The sequence below is a fragment of the Anoplopoma fimbria genome, chromosome 2 (assembly GCF_027596085.1).
Source record: "Anoplopoma fimbria isolate UVic2021 breed Golden Eagle Sablefish chromosome 2, Afim_UVic_2022, whole genome shotgun sequence".
Taxonomy (NCBI): Eukaryota; Metazoa; Chordata; class Actinopteri; order Perciformes; family Anoplopomatidae; genus Anoplopoma; species Anoplopoma fimbria.
This window is the reverse complement of record NC_072450.1, coordinates 17611305-17639178: the sequence shown is the minus strand read 5'-3', so window position 1 is coordinate 17639178 and position 27874 is coordinate 17611305. Positions and strand designations below refer to the sequence as shown.

General features: G+C 41.6%; 1 protein-coding gene across 1 annotated transcript; it reads right to left on the bottom strand.

Moving 5' to 3' along the window:
- Nucleotides 1–30: 30 nt before the first annotated feature.
- cgnl1 (cingulin-like 1) lies at nucleotides 31–27874 on the bottom strand. Its single transcript, XM_054613799.1, has 19 exons — nucleotides 27662–27874; nucleotides 23220–24882; nucleotides 22920–23014; nucleotides 21281–21386; nucleotides 20666–20767; nucleotides 20198–20334; nucleotides 18718–18856; nucleotides 18109–18321; nucleotides 9168–9374; nucleotides 8923–9027; nucleotides 8684–8836; nucleotides 7984–8154; nucleotides 5590–5751; nucleotides 5376–5465; nucleotides 2830–2913; nucleotides 2477–2601; nucleotides 1945–2053; nucleotides 1655–1818; nucleotides 31–1540 (listed from the first exon to the last, which is right to left on the bottom strand). The coding sequence occupies exons 2-19, from the start codon at nucleotides 24828–24830 to the stop codon at nucleotides 1390–1392; spliced, it is 3924 nt and encodes a 1307-aa protein (XP_054469774.1). The 5' UTR covers nucleotides 24831–24882; nucleotides 27662–27874; the 3' UTR covers nucleotides 31–1389.

Here is a 27874-nt window from a genome sequence, read left to right as displayed (position 1 = left end):
TTGCAAGGAATAATTCAACAGGGAAAAGCATTTGAGAGTAACTGGAAGTAACTTTATTTTAGTCTCAGCAGGATTTATGAACATATAAATGTGTACAGAGAGGTAGTGGCAGCATTTGTTTCAATCCCCTCCACAGGCGTCACACTCGGGCATAATCAGCACAGAGCCAACAGAGAGTGCAAATCATCACAGTGTAGCAAAACATCAAATGTAAGTTTATCTCATCTGTAGAAATTCCCTTATCCAGTTCAAGGAAAGGTAGGAGAGGTCTGCACATGTACAAAAAATTGCAAGGCTTTATGTGGAAAGTGGCACAATTAAAACAAACATGTATCAGTTTAAACCATTTTCAGTATCAACACGGCCCAATTCAGGGGAGAAACCACCAAAGACAGAAGTTAAATATAAGTGTTTCCAGTATAATTATATCTCCAGAGATTAAATGTTTTTGACATGTGTGGCTTTGTTCAGTGCTGTAACCGCTAGAAGTCTGATTCAGAATCAATAATCACAGAAAAGACTACAGAAGGTTAATTAAGGTATTGTAACATGATTGCACAAAGCAGCGTTTTCTAATAGATGTTAAAGCAATACTGTGATTCCACTTATATTTGGAGTTACCTGTTCCATAAAATTAAAACAAATGCCTGTTGATAACATTTTAATGGATCTATTATTTGTATCAAACCATATAAAACTGTATAAAATGGATGTGTACAAAGTCCCTCATTTACTGCTCCCTAAAACCCTCACTGAGCCAGGATATTGTTTTAAACCGTGAATAAATAAGAAAAACATCCTGGAACTCATCACTTCATAGACTCAGATTTGATCTTCATTGATAAAAAACAAAGGTAAATATATTTTTTTAACTGAGTGATATAAAAATGAATATTCAGATACTGTAGGTAATTTTAACATATTTGATAGGCATAAAAACTGAGGGTTAATTACCTCATATTGTTCACAAACGCAGTACAGGTTGTGTTGCTTTACAGTGCATCAAAGAGCGTGTCTTCAAGTTTACTAATGCTAGGATAATCATGTGTAATCCATTTGTTACAAAGCAAAATCCACTCAGAATAAAACTGGCAAATTTACACAAGACTTAATGTGGGAATGTAAAATTAAACAGTATATACATTTAAATTCTACGGGTCAATCTAAAACATCAAACTTTTATGATTTCATCCATTCATTCATTTCAAAGCTGCTCAAATAATACTGAGTGAATTTATGGACATCGAGATTGTACACATAATTAATCACACAGATGTTTCGGTGTCATATCTACAGTTATTCTTCAAAGAGCACATGGCGCGGATCTCCAGCTGTTTGGACCAACAGTGATGCATATAAAGCAGCTTTATCCTCCAACTCAGGGTTTGTTTACAAAGTGAAGGTGGACAAGATGTTGTCCTGACTCGAGGAGCGCTTGTACCCCAGTGATGAGCTGAAGTACATCTCACCGTCAGTGCTGATGTCGTCGTCGTCGTCGTCGTCCAGAGTGTTGAGCAGCGGAGCAGAGGTGCCCTTACGCCTGGATGACACAAAACAATATTAGAACTAGGACACTGAGAATGTCTGTGAATTATTTTTAAACCTTTTCTTATTTTAGTCTGATACGGATGACAAATTGCCTTTAAGCGTTTACCTGATCTCACTCCGCAGAGCTTTGAGTTGGCTCTGGAGCTGCTCGTTGGCCTCCTGTTGCTCGTCCAGGTCTCTCTGCAGCTTCTTCTTGCTGTGCTCCAGTCGGTCGATCTCTTCTTCAGCCTCATCCATCTGCCTTTTTAAGGCCTTTAGACGCAGATTCAGCTTCAAGAACCAACACATACAGAGTTAAAAGGGTTCAACACAGATCAACAAATATGTTCACTATGTGGCAATTAATTTAATTCAAGGTCTGTAGTAAATTAGGTTTAATGAGTTGTTATAACATACCTGATCTTTTTGATCTTGCATTGAGTTTTGTTCTTCTTCACCTTGCATCATCATTTCTTTTACCTTCCTTTCTAGCCTGCGGTTCACCAGCTGCAGGTTGGCACGCTCCCTGAAACATATACACCATGCATCATCATACTGAACATGCAGTGCAGCACAGCATTCATTCTTTCATCAAAATTTGACCTAAAAGTATTAACAGCTGGTCAGATTCTCTAGAAGGTTTGTTTACCCAGAGTTTGACTATTTCTCTGAGTAAGAAAATGATTTAAAAGTCACTGTATAGTCACAATTCCAATTAATCTACATCATTTAAATCATTATTCTAGTTGTGTTCTCCTATATAAACTCCAACATTGTAGACTTAATCCATCAGTGTCTAAGTATAAACTCTAACTTTTATCTAGAAGACACTACCTGGCTTGCATTCCCAACCTAATGAACTTCTCTACTTTTCAGTCAACTTTCCCTCTTCCATCAGTTTGACCACAGCACACCTCATCTCTATTCCCCATTGGAGCCTTCATCTCACCTTTCCTCCCCATCTACCATCGCCTCCAGCTCCTGTATGCGATCCTCCAGCTGGGATACCTGGCCCTCTTTGTTGGACTTGTGGGAGCCCTCTAGATTAGACAGTCTGCTCTTCAGGTCTTTGGTCTTGAGAAGTTACAAAAAGAGAAGTAGTGATGTGCAGAACTGGGCAAATTTACATTTGTACCATATTATCAATGTATCAAAAATATGAATTAGAAATGAATATAAGAATGGATACAATCAAATGGAAATGATGAAAAGACATATGAATGAAATGGTTTGGTGCTTTGTTCTGAGTTTGTAGAGCGACACTGTGTGTAGTTGTTTTCCTCCAGACAGGAGAGTGTGTACCTGTCTCTCCAGAGCCATCTTGTCACACTCCAGGTCCTGTCTGCTAGCCCTCTCCTGTAGGAGTTCATTCCTCATCTGCTCCACCTGTCAAGCCGAGTCCAGACACTGTCATCGCTACGGTCCCACACAGTCTGATGACAATTATTATCTGACATTGTCTGCGTCTCACTCACACCAGAAACCACTGTAGCGCTCAGTGACTCAAAATGCGTAACAATAGAAGAGTTAATGCTCATTGGGCTTTAGTTAATTGGTGAGCTGGTTTTTCCTGTTTGGCACCATTCCACTATTAAAGTTGTTGAAATCTTCAATTTAGGGATTATAAAACAATGACAATGAATTTTCTGTGTAGAATATATATATACACATATGCATATACATATACATACATATTTATATATATATATATATATATATATATATATATATATATATATATATATATATATATATATAATAGTTTATAATTTTTTATAATTTTGGTTAATATGGTTATTTGATTTCTTGTTAAAAGCTATGATCAATACCACTCTCATGTGCTCTCAGTTTAGCTTACCAAATCCACCCATCAGCGTAACATGTTATATATCGTTTGTACAAACACCGAAGTATAAAAGCTAAAAGGAGTGTTTTAAAAGGGCTATGTGAATATAGTATGATTTTGTTACCAGGCTAGCTGTTTCACCCTGTATCCGGTCTTTATGCTAAGATAAGATAAGATAAGTTTCTGCTGGCCTTATATTTAACAGACGGATAAGAAAGAAGTATATGTAGATCTTCTCGTCCAATTCTCGGCAAGTATGTGTAGGAGTGTATTTCCCCAAATGTCAAAGTATTCCTCTAATTCCAATCTGGTGTCATCATACATCCACTCCCTGAACACTAAATCAACCCAGAGAGGTCTTACTTCATGAACATGACTGCTCAGTGATAGCCTGGTTCAAAAGAACGGGTGATGAAAAGAAATCGATACAGCGGTGATGGTTCTTTCTTTGTGAGGGGTGCTTAGAATTGGTGATATTTTATGCCAATTAGTGGGTGACAGTGGGCTGCTCTGATGAACGATGGCCCCTATAACTGGTGCACCCAGCACAGTGCTTGAGGGAGCTGAATCAGCAGACTGGAACATACAGCGAAACTAATCTGCTTTGTGAAAGACGGCGGGAGAGGAGAGGGGAGATTACTCTCATTTAGACAGGAGAGGAGCACCTGGTGCCAGGAGAGACGCAGGTGTTCTTCCTGCTGCCTCCGCTGCAACCCCACCACTCCTCCATCCCATAGCCATACACCCCCCCCTTCCCACAGACATTAGAGCACACACACCAGCACATACTCACATGTATGAATGAGTGTGTGCTCTGACAAACACCCACCACTAGCACTCAACCATACTCCAGTCTGACTGCACAAAGCTCAAGTGTTGCCTTGACAACCGACCTCAGCCACATGCTGAACCAATGCCACTTTGTCACAACGCCACTCTTTTCTCCCTGCCAGGAATTTTTAAAAAGAAGGGGAAACCATTTAAGGAGATATAAACACTCTACTCGACCCACACTAAGCCTCTCTTGATGTCGCTACGCACATTAATTAAAGTTTTTGGTCACAACTTTTGAATCTGTGTCAGTTCCAGACTGAGAGGAACCTGTAGCAGAACCTAACAGGCCTGTGTTTGGATCTCGATGTTTTAAATTAAATATTAAGGAGATGCAAAGGTCCCATGAAACTTTGATCCCAAGACAAACACATTTGCATAAACCATTAAGGCTGCCATAAAGCAGTGTTACTGTATTTCAAAATCTCCAGAACCAACATCCTCCCTCTGATTAGTAAGCACTCTCCCACGGGCAAACAACAATCCTACACGCACATGTACATTATATAAATCTAACTTCATTGTGCCTCTGTCCGCAGCTTTATCATGGAGAATGGATAACTGGAGCATTTGCTCGCGAGGATATAAAAACTTCAAGCACAAGAACTGGATTTGTTCTCAAGATGAAGTTACTGAGAGTAATTTCCGAGTAAACTCGTCAACCTGAAAAACTTGAGACATTTGGCAGCTCACATATTTTGGCTCAAGTGGCGCATTAAGAGGGGTCTTTTGTGACTGATGCATGAAAATTGGATAGGCGAGACCGAACTGGCAGGCCGCCAACCTGAATGATTATGCAATATCAGTTTACAAAGCAATAACCCGTCCACTTTATCCAGACCAGAAATAAACTGGGAATTTTGCTGTGCGGTTATATTATGTAAATACACAGACGCTTGAGCAAATGCAACAAAGCACTGAAATAACCCATTAACCTGCATTTAAATCAAGTGAATTGACTCTTTCAGGATTATTTTTGTTTTGTGGAGATTACATGATTGTAATTGTTCAGAGATTAGTGATGTTAGAGGTGGAAGACAAAGCAACATCAACAGGATATCATTAACAGGTTGAGATGGGACAGAGACACTTCTGTGAGAACTAAAGTGAACATGGACAGCAGCAGCAGGTCACCGACACAGGCGAGCACTGATAATCACAATGAGTTTACCTGCTCTCTTCCTCGGTCTATCCTGTTCATCAGCTGGTCTCCACTCTGACGCTCCTCATCCAGGTCCAACTCCAGCTGAGCGATCCTGTCCTGCAGAAGAGCAGTTAAATCCGTACAGTCAGTGAGTGTCACTATCTGAATCTGTTTTCTATAATCTTTAACAACTGAGGTTTATAGGCCTTAAGCAGAGGCTTTATTTGACATCATTATGCACCTCCATGAGTTTGACGTGTCGAGCTTTTTCGTCTTTAGCGTGGGCCTTTTTGTCGGCCTCCAGCTCCAGATCATGAACCTTTTTCTCCAGAGTCGTCTCCCTGAGCACGGCCTCGTCTCGTTCCCTCTGACACTGCCGCAGGTCTTCCTCCCGAAGTGACAACTGAAACAAAATGATTCAATTTACTTCAGACATACAAATGAAGAAAATTGTATTGCCTTGTATAAATACCTAAATCACATCTTTTTTCAGACATTATTTTATTTTGTCGTTGACGGTTAGTGAAACTGGTCTAGTGGGGGTTCAGTGTCTCATTTAAGGACCCTCAGCATGGTGATAAATACCTCTTGAAAGTCCATCCCCTTGTTCAATATGTCATCTTGCTACTTATCTTAAGTAGCCTAAGGGTCTTAAGTATCACCACTGAAGCTATGACCAACAATTTAGTTGCTGCTTTGGGAAATTATTATATGGTTCCCCTGAGTGACTAATGAATCCAGTGCAGTTAGTTTCCCCCTGTGTTTATTCAGCAGCTGTGCCCCCCACAGCTGGAAAATTGCCCCCATTGCTTAATGCAAAGACAATGAAAAATCATCATCTGCCCTTATGTCTCACCCAGAACAAATATTTGGCCATTAGTGCAGAATAATTCCCTATTTCATCATGTAAATACTTAAGTTAGACATGTTCCAAGCCAAGGAGCTAAGCCAAGCATACAAAGACTTAGTACTAAGTGTAATGGGATAATTGTGCATCCTCTCTAAGGCCCCTGATAACGATAATCAAGTTCAGAAATTAATCAATTACAGTAATGACTTAATAAAGCAGATCTAGGGACTGAAATTCGGCAACACAACATACTGCTGTTTTTATGCAGCCTTCTCAGACAGGTCTCTTTTGAAAGACTTTTAAAGAAAAAGCATGAATGTGCCTTGCACTTGTAATTTTAGTGATGGTCTGCCAAAATCACATGGGTGGAGACGAGCAGTGCATTTGAGAGCAGCTGGAAAAGTGGACTCACTAGGCCCAGTCCAGAGCAATCTGTGTCTCAGGAGAGGTGGAGGAGGAGGAGGATGTGAATCCTGCCAGCACAGCTTTCACAACAATGATATCACTGACATCCCCCTCTTCCTGTACACCAGCTGGATGTAGACAGGAAAAAGGGATGCTGACCATGTCCTTACACACATTTGCTGGAAGCTTACATCAGGAACATAAATATCAGTAGATCAGTCAAATTGAGTGGCAAAATGTTATGCATGTCAAATATAGGCCAAAAGTTATGACAACAGTATCTAGCGGATAGTTCCTCTTAGAAAAGGAAATGTCAATATTTATTTTTTCTTTGCTAGAAAGCCTCTTCAGCTTAAGAGCGGAGCATAGCCTGCCAGAACCTCTATTAAAAAGGTGCCCAGTGGAGTTTTCATTATAAACAGACATGGCTTTGCTTACTGGGTTAGAGTTACGGTACATTGTGTAACAAACATTCTGAATGCATTTCCTATCTCAGAAAACATTTGCAAAACCCTTTTTTAATGTTTTGAAATATGCATTTTTGCCCATTATCTCTTAAAACTGTACATACATTACTGATTGCTCAGTCATGTAACATTACATTACTTCACAGAACCCCTAGTGGTCGAAAACTCATTTTTTTGGTTTCATCTTTCTCTTTTTACACGACCACATCCAATCTCAAATACAACTCCCTTTGAACTCACTAAAACAGAAAGTGTCAGGCACTGAAACCAGTTACTGTTTATGTACTGTTATCTGTATTACTCATTTTTGTCTATGGCCCTTTTTACCCTAAACAGCATTATATCTTTTATATATGCAGCTTAAATACAATCTCAACTGCCCCGCCTGGTGAGATAAATGTTTGATAAATACATAAAAACGACATGAGACACCCTCTTTCTAGATTAATTATTCACATTCATCTGTTCCTATTTTCAACAAAAACATTCTTCACATTCTTAAGTCTTGACAAGGATAAATTGCTTGAATGGAAACAATGCAGAGTGGTCACAGGCTGTTAAGTTTGACCATTATGGTGTTTTGGACACATATCAGAGGATTTTAAGAACAGAGATTTTCTACGTCTTCACTTGGCTCAACTGCTTCACTTTAATACTATGTTTTGGCTTTGAGAGGAAAGCAGGGAGCAGAAATACCTAAGTTATGACATCAGGACAGGATGATGTTGGTGGGAGGGGTCAAACTAAATAATTGCTGATCATTTGCTGTTCTGCATGGGAGGGTTCGGATGTGTTGACTAATGATGGCCTTATATTTGACCACTTTGACAATGAAAGCAGCGTCAGCATTCAAATCTGTAACTCCTCGCTGAGAGGCCAAAATGTTAGATAAGTCGGACGTAGCCCACTGTACCTCTTCTTGCAGGGTTTTCGTAGTCAGTAGGCACTTGTCCAACTCCTGTCCTCGCTCCTTCAGAATCCTCTGCAGATCAGTCAGCTCCCGACGGTTGTTCTCTCTATAAATATCAATCTGGTCCTGGAGCTCCAGAGTGGACGACTGGGACGCCACCACGATATCATTCATCTGTAGGCAGAGTGAGGTAGAGTACGGTGAGGTAGAGCAAAGGGCGAGAGACAGAGAGAAATGTAAAGAAAAAAAAGCAGTGAGTCCACATATCGAACCTAAATCCTTTAGAATCCCTTAATTAAAGAAAAGTGAAATACTTCATTGGTACAAGAAAATAACTTCCCCCTGATGAAGACCCTGTGAGGTCAAAACCAGTTGGCATTTTAAACCAACATGCGTGACTAAATTAAACTTTAAAATTAAAATTTACCTTTTCTCCTAGCTCTCCCCAAGAGTGCCGGAAGAACAGTTTATTTTCTGTGACCAGTTTTATTTTTTATCTTCATGTGACTGCATGTGAAACTCAAGGAGCACTTGGCTTGACATTGTTTTTATTGACTCATTATTTAAGAGCTAGTCAACTCAACTCTTTCAAAGATTAATAAACACATTTTACCAAAATGGAGCCTGCTATCAGAGACCCCCTCTGCCCATGCATCGCCTGCTGGGATGAATGTTACTGTACTATAAACTCAAGTGCACTCACTTCCTTCTGAAGTTTCTCCACCGTGCGGTCCAGCAGCTTCCTCTCACCCTCCATGTCGTTCTTCACGTGCTTGAACTGCTCCTTCTGAATCCTCTCTTCTTGTAACCTCTCCTCCAAGTTCTTGTGTTCGTTACTCAGTTTGGAAAAGTTCCTCTAAAGAAGGACACGATTTTTCAGATGTCAAACAGTCCTTGTAAAATTCTACTACATGCAGTGTAGCACAGTGTTGCTGATCTCACCTGCACATCCTCCAACCGAATGGTCAACGCCCGATTGGCACGTGACATCTCCTCTTCTTGCTCCCCAATTTCAGCCAAAGATTCTTCCAGTTGCTTTTTCTCTCTCTGTTAAACACACATTGCGGCATATAAGACTCTCATATGGTGTAATATGAAGCTGTGGCAGTGTAGAACTAAACAAGTTATATAATAAAACTAGCGGCAGTTCTGTGACTGACCACTCTTTATGCATCTGGACCCCTCACCTCCAGTCGGCCAGCTCTGTCGGCCTGCCTGCTCTCCTGTATCTTGGCCTCATCGATGATGCGGTTGAGTTTGGCCACCTCACTTTCCAGCTCATGTGCTCGCCTGCACAGCCGCTCGGCCTCTTGGGTCAGGCGTCCTGCTTGGCCCTCCACTGCACCCTTGGCTGCCTCCACTTCAGCCTTCTCACGGACCACTGCTGCGCTGCTCTGTAGATTAGAGCAAGACGCGTGGCTTCAGTACAAAGGAAGCAGGAGTCTGTGACACTCAACAAAAAGTGAAACAAAGATGCAAGATGGAACATTTGAGACTCACGCAACAAAAGCTATTTCTCACTGAACCTTTGTTGCTGTGGAGACACACAGTAACAATGTCCTCCTGTAATTCTCTCGCACTACATAATAAAGCACAAATGAAGGCAACTAAATCTGAGCATTCATTAGCCGGTGTTGATTGAGGGCCACACAAAGGAGAACTGCTAGTCTCCTGTGTCACTAGATTCAGAGTTTTTCCTCCTGATATACTGCTGTGAGCTGGCTTTTTAGACAAGTCTTGTGACTGCTGTGGCAGGGACAGAGTTAATGGGGAGTCCTGTGAGCTCCCCCCGTGCCCAAATTTGTGAATGAAGACTGTGTTTGTGGCTTTGACATTTCAGGGTGGAATGCTGTGCAGGAGAGAAAGAGCAGGAGACAGACGGAAATACATGTCTGTGCGACAGGAGACTGAGACAAAGAAAACTGGCAACAACCGCACGACTCAATCGGTGCGACAGATAACAGGTTTCAGTTGTGATGACACCCTTCCAGTGAACTGTAGCGACTGTAAACAATAGAGATGCAGCACGTTGTTTGGGACGGAGGAGGAAATGTTAGGAAACTGGTTTGCCAAGTCACTGATCTCAGTACAGTGGGCTACAACACTACAGAATACATCTACAAAATGTGTAGTTACTGTTTCACTTCATAACAAAGACAAAGGGTAAATAAAGTTTAATGCTGTCTCTCTGCACAGGCACGTTACACTCTCTGACACCCAAGTACGTCACAGCATGTGTGTGCACAAAAGCATGAACACACACACAAAAAATGCAACAATACAAACAGTGGAACTTAAAACTGGTTTGTTATTCTCGAGCAGTACAAAAATAACATCACAACCATCATCGGTTACTTATTTACAAATGCAGAATTTAGTTTCTGCTGAAATCCAAAGTCTACTACTATTCGCCCCTTGATGCTCTTTGTGACCGAGTTGAAAGGCGCTAGTTGATCAAGATGTTCTGTCGTCATCATGCGTGAATATAGACACGTCCTGTACTAGAGAGTTGACGGGTGCCTCCCTGCTTCAGTGGTAGCAGGCCAGTCAAACCTGTTTCCCCTGTCTCCACATAGCCATCCTTATCTCTGCCTGACTGGGTCATTTAGTTTGTTTCTAAGGAGTGAGGTGCATTGAACAGAGTGCAAACGATACGTTTGCAGTTTTCTGGACTGATGCATCTGCAGTTTGGGCTCAGACGATCAGGTCTCTTGTGTTATGTTGGGTAACAGCAGATTCTTTACATTGCTTTAAAATCTCACATATCAAAGCCTTGGTTGCCAATTCGGATTGAGCGGGATGTCGGGCTAAACAGAGCTTTCAATACAATATCTAGAAGGACACTGCGCCGAACAAGGCCGTGCCCTATGTCGCAATGTTAATGACGTTGAAAAATAATCTTTGTATCTTCCCTGTTATTCTGAACTGTAAATTGAAAGGGTTCTTCCTTCACCCTGTCTACACCCTTCTGCCTAGTTTCATGAAAATCAGGCCAGTAGTTTCTTCATAATTCTGCTGACAGTGTATGTCAGTGCTCCATTTTAGCAACATATACAACATGTTCAGCCCTCACACTTCCCGGCCTGTCCCACTTCCCACACTGGGTCATACCAGTTAAAAACATGGACAAAGCCACCCAGCCAGAAAGAGGGAGACCCTGCTGCTGCCTGTGAGAGGAAGTGGGAGGGGATGCAATGAAGTGAGTCTCTTTTTCATTAGACTGTCACCTCTGCATCTCTAATTTATTGGGAGTGATTTAAACAGACCTGCATCATGAGCTGGTATATCTATGACAGAACAAGAGATTGTGGAAAGATCAACTTTCCTTAAATTGTAAGTAAACAACGTAAATGTCACCTCTAATTATCATGAGCCTGAGAACCAATAATATTGCCTATTAGCCCACTAATTTCTTATACATTCAATTTCCTATTTGGCTCCACTAACTTCTTTACTACTACCAAAAGTAAATCATTCATTAAAAGTGTTAAAGCGTTATTAAAGATTACCTAACAACCACCGAAGGATTAGTGCTAAGAAAACAATCACTTTATCAGCTATAAGACCATGATTTGTTTAATTTGTTCATTTAACACAATTCTTTATCACCTCTTTAAATAAAAATGTATCAAAGAGACTAAAAACACAAGTTGACTTCAGAGTATTAGTACAATATCATAGAAGAATATGCGTTAATATCATACCACTAGTCCCCCTCCCTCCCCTCTAAACTAACTCAAAGTTTGACTTGGTCTCTCTTGTGTACTCAAACTGTTTGCATGAAGTTGCACATTAACAAAATTTGTGCAGTCTTTGAAGCGCGCCACAAATGCTGAGGTGAAGTATTTGTCCCAGGTCGTGTGCTGTGGTGAAATCTTGGCTCACTCAGTTGTTCCCACCAAATAAGCTTCCAGCATAACAAAAGAGCTGATGGTCTAAAGATAAATACAGCTGCACGAAACCTGCAAAACAGAAATCTACAACCTGACGGTACTTTCTTTTCCTACACTAGTTCATTCCATATTTATAAAAACTGTATTTTCCATAAATGTGAGCAGGATTCACCCCATTTATCAGATATACAGGTAACACCATCAAAGCTCACAATACTGCACAAAAACTTTCATAGAAACTTTTCAACTACAAGAAACCAGATGCAAAGTTAAAATGCAACTCAGACAACTATGAGCGGGTAAAAAGGTAGCCTTAATTTCAATCAGAATTACTGTAAACACACAGATAGATTCTCCAAATGAAGAAAATTTCCACAAAGCCAGCTGCTTACATGTTGTCATTTCTCTCCCCTCCCCTTTCCCTGCATTGCTATGCCTGTGCTTTGTTCTTTGTTTAACATGTCGGAGGTATTTTTATTTCATACACCTTCCCCCAGAGTACCATCTTTGAAAAACAAATTGTGAAAACATTTGTTCCACAAAACCCAACAGAATGGCGCAAAATATAACATGCAGTGCAATAATACATTTTAAATTGCTACAGCAGCTGCAAAAACATGCCAACTGTGATTTGGCTTACGAAAAGGGGCCAGGGCAACACTGATGAATAGATTGGCTGATACCAAATGAAGCCTCTGTAAAAGTTTCACGAGAATGATGTTTTATCTCACATCTTTCCTTTGTTGTCAAAGCTCATCTTGCTCACAAATTTCATAAATCACATAAATCTGTTAATTTAACTTTCCTACTGCGCACTACAAACCAATCTGTATGATTCCCCTATTTTTGGACCAAAAAACATAACCTCCACCTCCCCATCGCTGGCATCACCTGCAGACTCCACTACTGATTCAACAGGAAGCTACATCTGCTCTCTCTGCACTACTACAACCATCTTTGGACTCCAATAATCATACTCTTATAAATACTCTTATACTCTTATTTGTTACACATTCATGTTTTAAAATGAGCTGACTGTGAATAATCACCAAAATGTTTTTTGTAGATTTCATGTAATTGAAATAAATGTTATTACCTCCTAAGTCTAAACAAAGAAGATTGGAACTTTAAACAGATTATATATGCTTAGCAGGCTATAATGAGCCTTTTAACCAGTAGCACTGTGAGTGTTGTAGACATGCATTATAAATTTATAGGTCACTCAGCCGTTTACTCTTTTGGTGGCAGGAGATAAAATGGCACCAATCCTGTTTTTCCTTATCGTGGGTTTGAGGTTTTTTTGACAGCTGAAGTGATGTAGCCTCGTTGTGTCAAGTAAAAATGGCTTTGTTGCCTTTGACGGAAGAGGCTTCAAATCCAAACTTGACTTAATAAAATAAAACTGTCCAAAGTCATTCAGAGTACAGGTCATACCTGTGTGGTATCACCTTATCTGGACCTAATCCTCATATCAGGAGAAGAATTTAGAAGAAAAAAAACCCCCACGTCTTTGGCAGTGTGGAAGCCATGATTTGCTTTGCCAGCACAAAGTGTGCGTTACAAATACAACAGCATTCTTTATTAAAGAAGTTACCCAGACCTGAGGTTAACTGGAACAGAAGGCCTACCACGGACTGAAAGGAAGGATTGAAGTAGAAATTAAAATGCGACAGCTGAGAAGCACTGGCATCTCTTTGGTCAAAGGAGGGCCGTAATCAAATCTTGTCCTCTGAGAAATGGAATCAGAAACCAGCTTTTAAAGCCTCAGTGCAAAGCCAGTGCAGGGTTATTTGGATAGAACATGGCTTTATTGAGAATAGTGAGATTGTGACCATGCAGTTGCTCTGAGAGACTGGATGATTTTGATAGCCAGTGCAGAAATATATCTTAATTCAATCGTTTATTTTGGGGGTGATCAAACTGGATTTGATCAAACTGGGTTCTGTGATCTCATTCACACTACTTTTGGGTTTCTGAATATCAAAAACTTAAGGATCATCTATTTTTTAGCCTTTTATTTCTGTAAAATATTCAGGATACATTCATTACTCAAATGTAAATCTGAAAAATATGAGGTGTAGCACTGCACCAGATGTAGCAACTCATTACAGAGTATTTATTTAAATTAAGAATGTCATTAGAGTGAGTGTGACTCAAGACTTTGACTTTCAGGCTCCACAGTGCCAATTAAATCATGCACCACCATCCTGGCTCAAACTCAGTGAAAGGCTTAGTCTCAGCAGAAAGACAAAAAGAGGGGAAAAAATCCTGTTCCAGTTGTCCAGGCCAAAGGCCAAAAAAGACTAGGTTTGAAAAATAAACTTGTGAGCAAGATAAGCGACGCCCAAAATCCACATCCCCCACAACAATAACCACTCAAACATGGGAGATCTCAGCCCATGCTTTACACATCTACAAAAAAGGATCCAAATGGATGTTCTGAAAAAATCTGCTGGCATAGTTACCATTACAAGATCAAAATGTTATCTAAAACGCAAGAGACTGCCAGATTCTGATTCATTATTTTATGGTCATGTGGATAACAAGAATGCAGAACATTAAAAAAAAATTGAAAAATGAACAATCCCCAACAGGTTTAAAAGAAAACACACTACCTGCCTTTAAAAGCAGTGCTTGATGAATGCAAACTCTCAGGTTTCACCGCTAGTCTCAAATGTTATTGCAAGTTGTTTTGGCAGATTAGGCTCCCACCACATCAGCGCTCGCAGGCAGCGAGGTAAAGGAACAACAAACACTAAAATCCAGCGACTGCCTGGCTTCACACGGACGTGACCCTCATATGGCCATGCAGCAACATTTTTCTGAACTGAACCTTTTCTGAATTAACTGCTGCTGTATTTTATTATGTTTTTAATGTCTATAAATCTATAAAGTTATCATTAAAGCTATTTGAAGACCAACAAGGATAAATGGCTAATTCCTTGCGGTCTCTGTCAGGATCCAGAAACTCTTCATCGTTTCCTTTCCTCACTCGCTGCCCTGCATCTCCTTCCAGCTCCTAAACCTACACTTGGAAATATAGTGCTATCATCAAACACACAGACTCATGCGGGAGACTTTACTTTCAAAACAAGCCTTAGGGGGGAACTCGTCGCGGGCCACGTAAGTTTGATGATCAGACAGTGAGACTTCAGTTCACACACTGGCAGAGATTACTCGAAGGGCAGGCTTAGATACGAGCGAGAATGGCACAAGCCAGAAAATGAGCTGCGTTGAGGTGAGCGGGAGATCACTGCAGAGTTCTGTGTGGAGACTGTGGAGTTAGGAAATGAAAAAATACGGCATTTGGGATTGAGGTTACAGATGAGAGCGTGATAACAATGTGGCCGTGTTACACACTGTGGCTCGGGGCTGTAGGTGAAACTTAACAAGAGCTGGAAATGGTGTGATAAGCACAAGGCTCTGTCTTTACAGTTAGGAAACAGCTGAGACCTATTAAAGCCCCTAAACACTGAGAATCCAGAGCACTGCAGAGATGGAGATGCAACTGCAGCACCCTGAAGAGGGCACAAATGGAAAAAGGTCCAAGCCTCCTCCCGCAGGTCATAGCGGGTGCACTGTAACAGAGCTGGAGCCGAGTGAAGAAGGAGGTCTGCAGGGTGCACATTCTCCACTCCGACCCCGACATTCCTGGAAACAGACCCTTCTCTCTACTCACCGCACCTCATCTTTCCACATGTTTTGCATACCAGCACATGCTGACACTCAAGATCAAATCCACTTCCAAATGTGCAGATGCCTTTTGCTACAGAGCATTAAGAACTCAGGTAAGTAATACTTTAAATAAGCAAATTCATATCTAAAAGAAATATGACCAAGATTTTTCAACTTTGATGAAATTCCACAGATTTCAGCTCATTGAAAACACAATGCAGCTTTCAATTTAAGACACAAAACAGGACCCCCACTCCTTTCAGGGGGGTCAGCCACGCACCCTTTTTCTACAGCACACTGACCCACTTACTAAGCATGTCCCAACCCCCGCTGCTATTATTGTGTGAAACAAACTCATCATTCATCATCAACTGAGGTCCTCAATTACCCCCCACTCTTTCAGGGCACAGAAAGAAGAGGGGACACAACGCAACTCAGGAACGGCCGCTCATTAGATTAGCATGGCTTGCCACTGCAATTAACTAGTATACAGAGCAACTCAGTGCTCCAGTTTCCAGCATTCTTCTTCGCATGGGCTGCTCTGGTCAACCCAAATGTTAGGGCCACTCAAAGGGGGTTGGTTTGAGATGGGGCACAAAAATAAAAAGATGCACAGTTCACTCTGGCTCTCTTTCTCCTCTGTCTGACAACCTCATAAAAAGTAGAAGCGTACATGAAATAATAAACAGCTTTCTCTTTTAATGCCGCGATTTCTCAAAACTTGTGGATCAGACTACTGACCGCAAGCTGTGACCATTTGAGCTTCAAAAGGCTTTGGGTTTCATGTGGTATGTGCATATAACGCTGTATTTTAATTACACAGAAAACCATAATGTCAAGAATAACAGAGTATTTATTACTCCACATGCTTTCAATATGCTTATTTTGTAGATACGACTACAAAATTAATGAATTCATGTGTCTTTTATATGCCGACTTGTCAGATCTTATACTCTGTTTTTACAATGCCCCAACATAAACCGCCTATATAGATAGTTAAATCATAAAAGTGCCACTGTATAGATGAATTTGAGTTCATGTTTCTGCATAATGATTGATAGGCACAGTCTTCTAAATCTCAAAATGCCTCGGTGCAACCTAAGGACAGAACATTAATTCAAGGACATAAATGACTAAGATCTCTTTCATATCTAAAAAGAGAAACAAACAATGACTACATCTCACCAAGTGTTTACAAAGCACTGAGGGTAAACCCTTGATGACGTACTCCCTCAGGGGAGCAGTACCTCCGTTTCAACAAAAGGAAAATGTTCTCATAGACTGTTGCTTCAGAGCGCTGCTGCAGACCCCCACCAGGCCTGAAGGAAGCTGAGAACAAGGACAACTTCCACTCTTTGAGACAAACAGGACACACGTGAGTCACACAGCAACCTCCTGAAACAATGTGTCTTCAGTCCTTTCAGTGTCCCGTCTCCTGCCATGCACAGCTGCTCATCTTATCTTATCTCACCTCCCTTTATTTTTTGGAACAACAGTTTGCAAAGGCTCTCTGCTCTACAGAAAATGTTCTACAGTCATTCACTCTTAAATAATGGCTGGTTCATCACCGGTTCAAGGAGGTTTATAAATTATGATGTGCACGTTTTTAGAAGTTTATTTCTTAGGAATGTAGTAAAAACAGAACTGTGTTTGGGTCGGTTTTGGAGTATAACAGGGCCTTTAATTGAGACTTGCTACTAAGCTACAATAGTGACCTTGCCTGCAATGCAACTCCTAAATAATAAACTACAGATAAATGTCTCTAAATGTAATTATTAATTATCCGTCTTCCTGTAAAATGTTCCTCCCTAGAGGAACAAGCTGAGATAAGACAACACCTCCACACTAGAAACACTTCACTTGATAAATGATTACGAGCTACATTAACCTGTTACTCAGTTTGCTCTGTTGATGCAGCTCAAGTGTGTGAACTCAAACTGAGCTGAATTTCCACCTGCGTCATTTGAAAAATATTGAAAAGACAACTGCATGTACATGAGGCTACTTTGGTGCTACTGAGGCAGGTTGTGAGAAACTATTACTCACCGGAGGAGTTGGAAAGTATGCTGAGTGCAGGTCTGTTAAATTATGTTATAATAATATTATAACAAATAAAGTTTTTGTTGTATAATATAAAAAAAATATCTCATGTTACTCAGGTTTTTTCTTTGTCCTCTGACATTTACCCGGTAAAGTAAAACATATGTCCCCATCTTGAATTCAACATTTCTTAAAGTGCAATAGAGACAATGAAACAAGGCCTCTTTGCTTCCATTTCCAGCTATTTTTGCAAATCCTTTCGAAAGAAATACAATGATACTGATTTAAAGTGTCAAGCTTATTCAGGAAAAAGTATATCCTGCCTGTTTTAGAACCAGTGTCTCACAAACACAACCACGCACACAGTTACAACTCCCCTGATGCGCTGCTTATCTCGACTCTCCTCTGTGACAGGGTGTGTTTCTGGAGTGGGGGTGGGCGAAGGAAATGAGGAGGAGGGAACAGTAGGAGTCAAAATGGAGGAGAGGGGAGGGAGGAGAACAAACGGGAGGCTGATTACCTGCTGGGCCTCCACCAGAGACGTCTGCAGCCTGCTTATTTCCCTCTCATACTGTTCCCTCATCTTGTCCACCTCCTGATCATGAGCGGCCACTTCCTCCTTCAAGGCTCCTTTCAGAGCTGTGAGCTCCCTCTCTCTCCTCCTCAGCACCTCCTCCTGCTCCTCCTTAGCTAGGAGAACTTCCTGCATCTCCACCCTCAGTTGCATCATGTCCTGCGGAAAAGGAAGACAGTTTGGTAACCTTTTATCACTTCAGAATTTGCAGATTCAGACTGGAGTTGACCGTGACCCTGAAGTTTGCTCTTGCCTTTGGTTACATAAACATTTCTCACTGAAACCACTTTTATTTTACTGTTCATAGATCAAAAATGCAGAGCTGAAGATAAGATAGCATGTGGGCCTTTTGGAAATAAGAAACACCAATAAATTAGATAATTTATTCTGTTGCGTTTCCAGACGGAAATCTTTCAGAAAAGCCATAACGATATGGAGTTGCTAAGGTATTTTAGGTTGTTTTAGGTGAGGCAGTTGCAATCAGCCACATGTTTTACAAGCTTAGAGCAAAAAAACTGAACAACTTCTTCCCTAGAACAATGAACACTGCATTACCGCCATAATGATGTCTCTCTCTTCATCTGCGGCTGACTTCTTGGCTGAGTCGAGCTCGTCGTGCATCTCTGACAGCTGGTCCTGCAGGTCTCTGATCTCCGTCTGGTGTTGCTCCCTCTCCATCTTCACCTGGAACAGCCTGCCGAACAACGTGACAAGTCACAACACTCTACATCCTCTGTATGTACATGCACATACACACCCACACCTTAATTCACACATAGAAATGGCAGCACCTGTACTGGCTCTTAATGTGAGGCCTACAGAGCACAGCGGTTAAAACGAATACCTGAACAACGGCAAAGCAATAATGTGTTAACTGCCTCTATACGACGACACTGAGGGGGAGGGTGATAAGTGATGTGAGGAACCTTTAAACACATCACCTCAGTAATGTACACTGCTGTAAAAATAAACTAAATGATGTTTGGTATTGGGCCATTCCTCCTGAGAAAGAAAGAAGCACAGTAAAACTCTAAACTATAGATGATAATAAACTGAGACAAAAACACTTAAATTCAAACTATGATAAGTGAAAGATCTTGGATTCAAAGAGCAGAATGCAGCAGAGTGTAGCATTCAGTTGCGAAGGAAATTTACAAAAAGAGCCACAGACCATTTAATAAAACTTCTGCTCAAACATATTTTGTTAAGATATTCCAACTATATCCATCTAAAACATTCAGAAATGCAAACAAAACCAGCAAGCTATGGATAGTGCCAACACCCTCGACCACAAACTGAGCAGTCAAATAACAATTGCATAATATGTAAAGGGTCAGAGCTGGACAATTAGTGCTGTCAGAATGAATAGTAAATCAGTCACCAGGCATGCATTGATATGAAGGGAGAAACCCGCCAAACCAGTGGACTCACAATGGGTTGTATAATAAGACATGAAACTGAGCAACTGGTATGGTAACCATTACAGTAACTACCAATAGTCTGAGTGGTTTCAACAACAGACATCCTACACTGCTTTCAGTGTGACAATACATGGAAATGTACTGTCACGCTTCAGTGCAAAGCAACAGCTGATGAGTAACACGTCAAGCTAATTATTATCATTATTTATCATCATAATTATTATATGACCTAAGAAAGGTGTTAACAACAACATGGTTCTTCTAATACACCACTTCTTTATTTCACCTGTCAACAAGGAGCTTCATGAGGAGGGCATAAAGTTCCTTTAACAAATCTAGGGATCAATAGCGCAGCGAAAAGATCATGGTTCCTCATCAGCTTCCTCCCACAAACACTGCCAGTTGTGTTCACCGAGGAAGGCAAACAAGATGGAGATACCAGTGAAGGGAGCTAAACTTACTAAACCACCCACTTCTAGCCAAGTTCGACAGAAGTTAAAACTGGCACTGACAAGTCAAACAGTCAACACAACAAAGCTACGCTATGCTAGTTGATTAATCTATGCTGATCATTGTTGACCTGTCATTCTCCAGAATTGTCCATCTGCACTTACTCTTCCACTGTGGTCTGGAGCTCGACCTCTGTTTTGGCGAGCTTTTCCCTCAGACGCTTGCACTCCTCTGCACTCCGCTCAAGCTCCTGCTGCAGCTCCTTCAAACCTGCTACTGTCCTCTTGTCAGCCTGATTCTTCTGTTGGTGAAACACATAAAGACACGGCCATTGTTATCAGGATCTGTTGGAGAGAGTCTGAGAGCGCCTGTTGTAAAAATGAACTAAAAAGTAAATGCATAGCAAACAACAGTGTTTTAAATTCCGACTTACTTTATTAAATCAACTAATTACTACAATATTACAGGTTTTCAAGATGCTGAAGAGAGTGTTAATTCTAAATGGGCCTTTGTGGTAAGCTTAGCTAATTCCAAATTTAACCAGTAGTCCCAAAATGTCATTTTAGGTTATTATCAAAGCTATTAACTAATCTCCAAGATAAGGGGCACAGTAGCAGTTAGAGTGTTGTTACCATAGTTTGGTCCTCAAGTTTTTTCTTCAGTTCAGCCATTTCTTTCCCCAGTTCCTCATTTTGCTCCTGCAGAGCTTTGGTCTGTGCAGCAACGTCCAGGGACTACCAGAAGAAGACAGAAGTTTTAAGGTTACTAAATTCTTATTGATCCATTATGAGTGAAATTACCAGCTGAATATTTGGACTCTGGCATTAGCACTCCGTTATTAAGTAAAGGGTAAATATTCAGTAGCTGACAGTGTCTGTTATGCCTCAGAGCCTCAGAGATATACACATTCTTAAAAGGTCCCGTAAAATCGCTTTGAGATCACAGTTTTTTTCAGCGGTTAGCATTGGACAGGATGTTAAAGAAGAATTTCCTTTGGAAATTCATGTTAGCACGAATGATTTTGTTGCATGTATCAACCCATCAACCAGGTGGGCTTCACATTGTGAAGCTGAACCCCAAACACACATCTCTCACACATTTACTGGTAGATAGCTAAATCATGAAGTTAAAACGGCACTTTTTCAAGATCCAAGTTTATGATTCGAATATAAACATGTGCAAAAATGGCAGAGGAGAAGTTGCATGGTTTAGTGGTGCACAATTACAATGATATAACAATGTCTCACTTTGTTTTCGCCTTGTGCGCTCGCCGTGGCCCGAGACTTCAACGTCTGTATCTTTTCAAAGACAAGGTTGACCTTTCTCTTCGTTGTTTCATCAGTATCGGTGCTTCTACAGACACAAACACAGACACAGGTTATTAAAGGTATAAAAAGCTACTTTTCTCAGTGTTTGAGGGATCAAGAATTAATTGCAGACTGTTCTGGGAACAGAGTAAGTCATTCCCAGCTAACAAAGGGTCAGGAAGGATCACACTGCTTTGATGTGTCACCTCACAGCACAAACAGCTTCATTGCACCCGTCCAATAAACTATGAGGCACACGAACAGAAGAATCAAACGTATTCATGGTATTGCTGCAAAGTCTCACTTCATCACCAGCTAAATTAGTGGGAACCAGAGCTAAAATTGTTAAAAATGCAGCAATCAATGTATGGGATAAGAAAGATCGTCATTTCTAAGGCATCTAATGCTTACTGTAATATCAATTATATGACGTAGTAAACAATTACAGTCAAGTGGCAGTACTTTTCTGCTAAGTCAAAACCTTCCTAAACCTAAACAACAACATTTTCAGAGCTAAGAAAAGCAGCTTTGCCTTTAGCATTAAACACTAAGTATTTCTGAATTTATCAGCAGACGTTTGAAAGCCCAAAGATGGGAGGATTCTCTCAACCCGCAGAAGAACGATAAATCCTTAAAGTTAAAGTGAAAACATCAGAATTCACAAAACTGGAGTTGCACCACTTTCACATGACAGCAGTGATTCATTATTTCCAAAGATGACATGGCTGACACAGACAGCCAAACTCCCCCAAACCTCTTCTCTCCTCATACAGATGATTTTCATTAAACCTTTATAACCCCTGTTGGTGAATGTTTGTCTTCTGAGGCCTTGGGAATGTAGCTAAGTTTCAGGCCCACTTCCATCTGTGTTTCCTTTCCTTTGTCCTGTGACTCCTGACCTGTGGCCTGACACACCCAAGCAGTTTCCTGCCCTCTTTCTACATTATCACAAGTCAGGCAAGAACTTGCAAACTTGCAAACTCTTTACAACTGTGAGTACAGTTTAACTAGCATTTGTGCTTCACTTGTACATTCTCCAAAAACAAGACTTGACAGTGACTTCCAACTATAACTTATAAGACCGTAAAGAATGTATAAACCATAATATTTGGCTGCTTTAAAACATTAACTGCATTTAAACTTTTAACCCAACATGCCTTTCCTTGGCAGGCAATGAGAGTCTGATTACAGATGTAAACAGAACGTTTTCACACTGCAGCAAAGAAAAAGCAGAGAGAGAAAGTGGGGTTCTGCAAAAAAACACAAACTCCAGACAGCTGGATCTCTCACAGCCGGATTGGGAGGGTAAGATGAGCACATTCCTTAACTTTTATCACAAACAGTCCAACTCTGATAAAATAACACAGAACAGTCTCTTTCTTCATGATGAATTTCCTTATAGTGCAAAATGTAAAATGTGGGTTTTAAAGTAAACAATATGCTCAGTTCATGAGTCAACTAACAGCCAGGGAATTAAGACAAGAACATTTTCACAACATTCCGTCATTTTATTAAATGAGCAAATAAAGCAAAAAAGTATATTGATAAGAAGTCAGAACAAGAATTCAAGATAACTCACCCATCCTTAAGGTAATTGAACAAAATTTGTTTTGCTGTCTCTTCGTGTGTTTGTTGTGAAAGCTCCTGTTGACCTTTCAAAAGATCCGGTGTCGCCTGGCAATGACAGAAAAGGAGATCTTAATGAAGTAAGAGAGATTTAAACAAAGCAGGGAAAAAGGTGTTCTACTCTCACAGAAGACGGAACAGAAGATGAATATTCTTATAATTCAAGTAAATTAAGACACAGGTTAAAACATAGACAATTCAAATTCAAAAGGTAATATCCAATCATAATGCTTCAGCATAGATTCCTTTTTACCTGAGCCTCTGCGTCTGTATTGGGCTTTTTGTCCGCGGTGGATGAAGGCTTGGTTGGTGATGTTGCCGAAACCTTCCCAGCTGAGGAGGCACTATCCTCGCTTTTGTTGCTCTTGAATGGTCGTGAAGAAGTGCGAGTTTGTGGCTTGTTGTAGCCCTGTATGGTGCCTACACCTTTAGAGATGGGGCTCTGAGGGGAGCCAGGCGCGCTGGTGACCCGAGATGAAGCCCTTGAGTCGACCTTACCATCTACAGTCGAGAGCCACGAGTCCTGACTGCCGCTTGTTTTCTGCAGCCGTAGCTGTGAAGGCCGCAGCACATGCTCCATCGATGTGCCTCGCAGGTGGCTAAACCCGTCCACGTCGCTGGAGCCATCTCGTAGGCCGAAGGCGCTGTCCACACTGCGTGAACGCTTCCTGTCGTCTGGATTGATCCTGTTCCTGCGGCCCGCCCTGCCCCTGCGCTGGTGGCTGCCGTCTTTGCCGTCAAACTTCTCAATGAGTTCATCGACACCAGGAATGGAGCCTGTGTCGATGTCTCTGCCTGAACCTGGAAGGAAAGGGATGTAGCGGCGGTTCTCGTGGCGATTGATGGTGTCTGCGTATAGGGCGTCCATCTGTTCGTCCACCAGAGCCTTAGAGGTGGAAGATGAGGAAGAGTGGCGGGAACGAGATGAGGACTGAAGAACTGGACCGCTAGAGTCAGTTCTGCGTAGGGGGAGGACGTCAGGCTCACGGCGGATGCGCTCGAGGCTGGAGTTGGTGCTGCTCATCGAAGTCGGGGATCGGGATGATGTCTTGCTCTGCTCACTCGTGGGACTCGACACGGTGGAGGGCTGAGGCTGCGCTGGAGGCACTGGCGATTTAGAGCCCAGCTTGGACTGAGGTGGATTCAGGTTGGCAAGACGAGGTTTGGACTGCGGCTGAGCCATTTGTGATTGTGGCCTGGTCTGAGACAGAGCCGGCTGGGGCTGTGATTTCGGCTTATGAAGGGCTGTCTCGCTCAGGCTCTGGGATGGAAGTTGCCTTTTCTCTTGAGTTTTGCTCCTGTCCAGGCTTGATGACATGGCATTGGACAGCGCAGGATCAGCAGATTTGGATGAGGAACTCTGGTGTTGGTTCCCAGTCTCCGCCGGATTCAGAGGCCTTGAAGGCAGGCTGTGGAAACCAGCAAGGGAGTTGTTCTCTGGGTCATACGGCTGCAGTATCTCAGGATGCTTCTGAAAGTTCAGAAGGGAGGATGGTTTCTTTCCTTGTGAATCTGCAATGCCATTTTGAGGACCAGAGTGATGCGTCATCTTCTGAGATCTGTACTCCATGAAGGGGCTGTTGGATCCAATCTCCTTTCCTCCCCTGAAATCATACTCCTGGTAGTTCTCAATAAAAGAGCCCTCTGGGTCGATGTACCCATTACTGTCCGGGTCCATAAAGGACTGAGGACCCCTGTCCTGGTTGTTGAGAACCACGTATGGGTGTCCATCTATACCCTGGACACGGATGCTGAGACCGTATGTACCAGCTCCATTGCTTTGGGGCCTGGAGGGGCGGGGCGGCTGAGTGTGGCCCCGCTGTGGTCCACTGTTAGGAATGCCAGTCACCCTGTAGGACTCCATCAGGAATGCAGAAGGAAAATAAATCCCACTCCCTGGATAAGGTGCTCCACCTCTGCAAGCAAGGATTCAGGCAGGTTTATTAGTCAGAGATGAGACACTACATAATTCAGTTATATCAACAAATGTTTCCCAGTTCCACACTCCCACTAATGAAACATTAAAGCCTCGCTGCATTTAATTATGTTTTCTGCTTTCATTTGTTTTTCTTGTTTTGTAGTCCTAATGTTCCGTTTCCTCTCCACTGAGATCTCTCCTGTCAAACTGCTCAGCTAATGTGCTCCTCTGACCAAATGAAGAATGAAACAATAAGGTCCCTTTGTTGTCTACAACATCTCAGTCAGGACACAGAGTATCTCTGAAAATATGAGTCAACATTAGCCACATTCTTTGCGAAAATGACCAGGTACTGTTTAGAGAAGCATAACAGGTGTGTGACTAACAGGTAGGGCATAACAAAATGACTGTTTGCCGTGCCTGACAAATAATATAGGTTGAACTGGTTAAGAGAAAGGTATTAACAGAAAGAAAAGACTTCAATATGAGTCAGTCAGACCTGAGAGAAATGTGTGAGCTCTGCCATCTCTACACAACTTTAGAGGGTGTTAGATTTAGAGTGATTGAGCAGTGTATGTGTGAGTATGTGTGTGTGTGAGTATGTGTGTGTGTGTGTGTGTGTGTGTGTGTGTGTGTGTGTGTGTGTGTGTGTGTGTGTGTGTGTGTGTTTTGTGTGTACACAGTGTAATCAATCCTTGTAAATGACATTGTAATTGCAGCCCACACTCTGGGATATGCCATGAAAAGAGAGCAACAAAATCTTATTCGGCTCAATTTTGTCACATTTATAATAATTGCGAAGTTGTCGAGGTTTGACTGATTTGCAGCACGACCGTGAGAGAACACAGCTGGCAATAAATATTAGACTGTGTACAAACATTAAAGTTAGCTACTGGATGTTTTTAGACACATTTATGCCTGGAAGACCAGTGAAGACAAAGCCATCAGCAGCAACCATGTGTTTAATTGGACAATGGGCTTTGAACAGGTTCCTGTTTGCCTTGCTGATAGCGTCCCTTTCTACCTGATGTTACAATACAAAGACGGGCCGAGATGGGGCTGGAAGAAGGTCGCTGATAAGACTGGCAACAAAGCCACAAGCAGGATATATCACATTAGCATGACATAGGTTAAGGCAGACAATACTAAGCCCCACTGAGCCTATATAGTTAAAACTTAGCACCATGTAGGGTTTGGAGATATGACAATACGGACTGTGAGAAGATGTACATTTGTTAACTAACACAGGCTTACACATACTGGTTGTGTCAGGTTTCATTAGGTCATTGTGGGGAAAGTATCAAAAAACAAATCAATGTGCAGGATAGCTACATGTCTATATTGGCTTTTTTTTTTTGTTTTATTGTTTTTGCTTCAAAATGATAAAGATTTGGCAGGCATTCAATTAGCTGGATAAGCCAACAACAGGCTGATTATAACAGCTTCTGAATTGATTTTCCACAGAATGTACTATACTGGGGATGACATCAATATCAGAAAATATATCATAAGTGCATGTTCCCTGATACAAGATTTCAGGGTTTCTCTAGGAAATTGGTTCGTAAAGGTGGTAAACCCGTGCCAACCTGACATCTTGTAAAATGTATAGAATTTGCGGCATTATATAGCACTTCTGCTGTTTTTCCCCTCCAAGGATAACACTGAATTTCAATAAAGTGTATAAATCTAATTGCATTAGCTGAGACCGTCTTTGTTTCCGGTTAGGTGGCCTGTTTTTGCCAGAAACCATGACAGAAACCACTTATTTAATCCATGTCGGCCACTCCTTGCACCACATGAGAATAAATCACCTCAGCTTGATGTTGATGGGTCAATTGCGTGTGCTTATTGTTTGATCCCGGTGCTTCAATTAGTCAGAATTAGGGCTGTCCAGGACAAAAAGCTAAAGATGACACACAATAGATTCTTTCATCCTTAGTCTCACATGTATTTTCCAACAAGTGTGCAACTGTCTCCCTCCCATTGTATTTGTCACTGCAAAAGGAGGAGACCTTCACTGAGCAGTGCTGCCTTCACTGACCCATGTGCTGCAGAGCAGAGAGGTCAGCAGGGAGCACAGGTTGGATGTGAAGGCCCTCGCTTTGATGTGTGCAGAGGGGAGACTCTGCAAAGACTTAACAAAGCAGATGTTTATCTCCTCATGTGAACTGATTAGTTTTCTGTGCCACAGAGAGTCCAGCCACTGTGTCTGCAGCTGCAGCGGCTCACATGACCACATGAAGAAAACACTTCAGCTATCAGCAGCCGACCTTGAAAGAGTGAACGTAAAAAAAAATAAAAGAAAAAAAGTGAACCAAGTCACTCAAGACAGCGAGAGTTGACCCTGTGGGAAAATATATTGAAGTTACGTAACATGAACGGGAGTTCACTAATCTGAAGCGTCAGGTAGATGCAACGTGAGCGTACGGGATAAAGAAACACAATAACACTAATGTGTAAATGACAGACCGTGATTTAGAGGGAAGGCTTTAAATCGTTAGTTGTGTGAAGTGAAGAAACAACGATAGTTTGAGTTGACGCAGTTTCTGAACATTTTCATCGCTTCTCATTCCAACAGGTGGCATGAATCACAAACCTGATATTTACTTTAAAAAAAACTTTCTTTTTCCCGTGAGTCTCTTCAGTAAGTCACGTACATTGTCTGTTTTGCTGTTAAATGTCCAGCTGCTGTGTTTCCCGGCTGTTAACGCTCTCACAGCAGACACTAACGCTGCGATGAATAAGGTTATCTGACGTCACTTAACGCAGCTACTCACCAGCGTCGGTCCCTCTCGTTCGGTGATTGCAGATTATAAAAGTTTGTTTTAAATGATTTTCTAAAAAAGATGAGTGGTTGTGTGTGCAAAGTGCCCACGCCACTGCTTGCTAACTTATTTAGTTGTGTGTTGTTTTCTGGGAGAGAGAACAGGACGGTTGCAGCAGGACGTCCGACCCTCCGGCCGCTCCGCCTCCTGAAACGAGCGCACAAA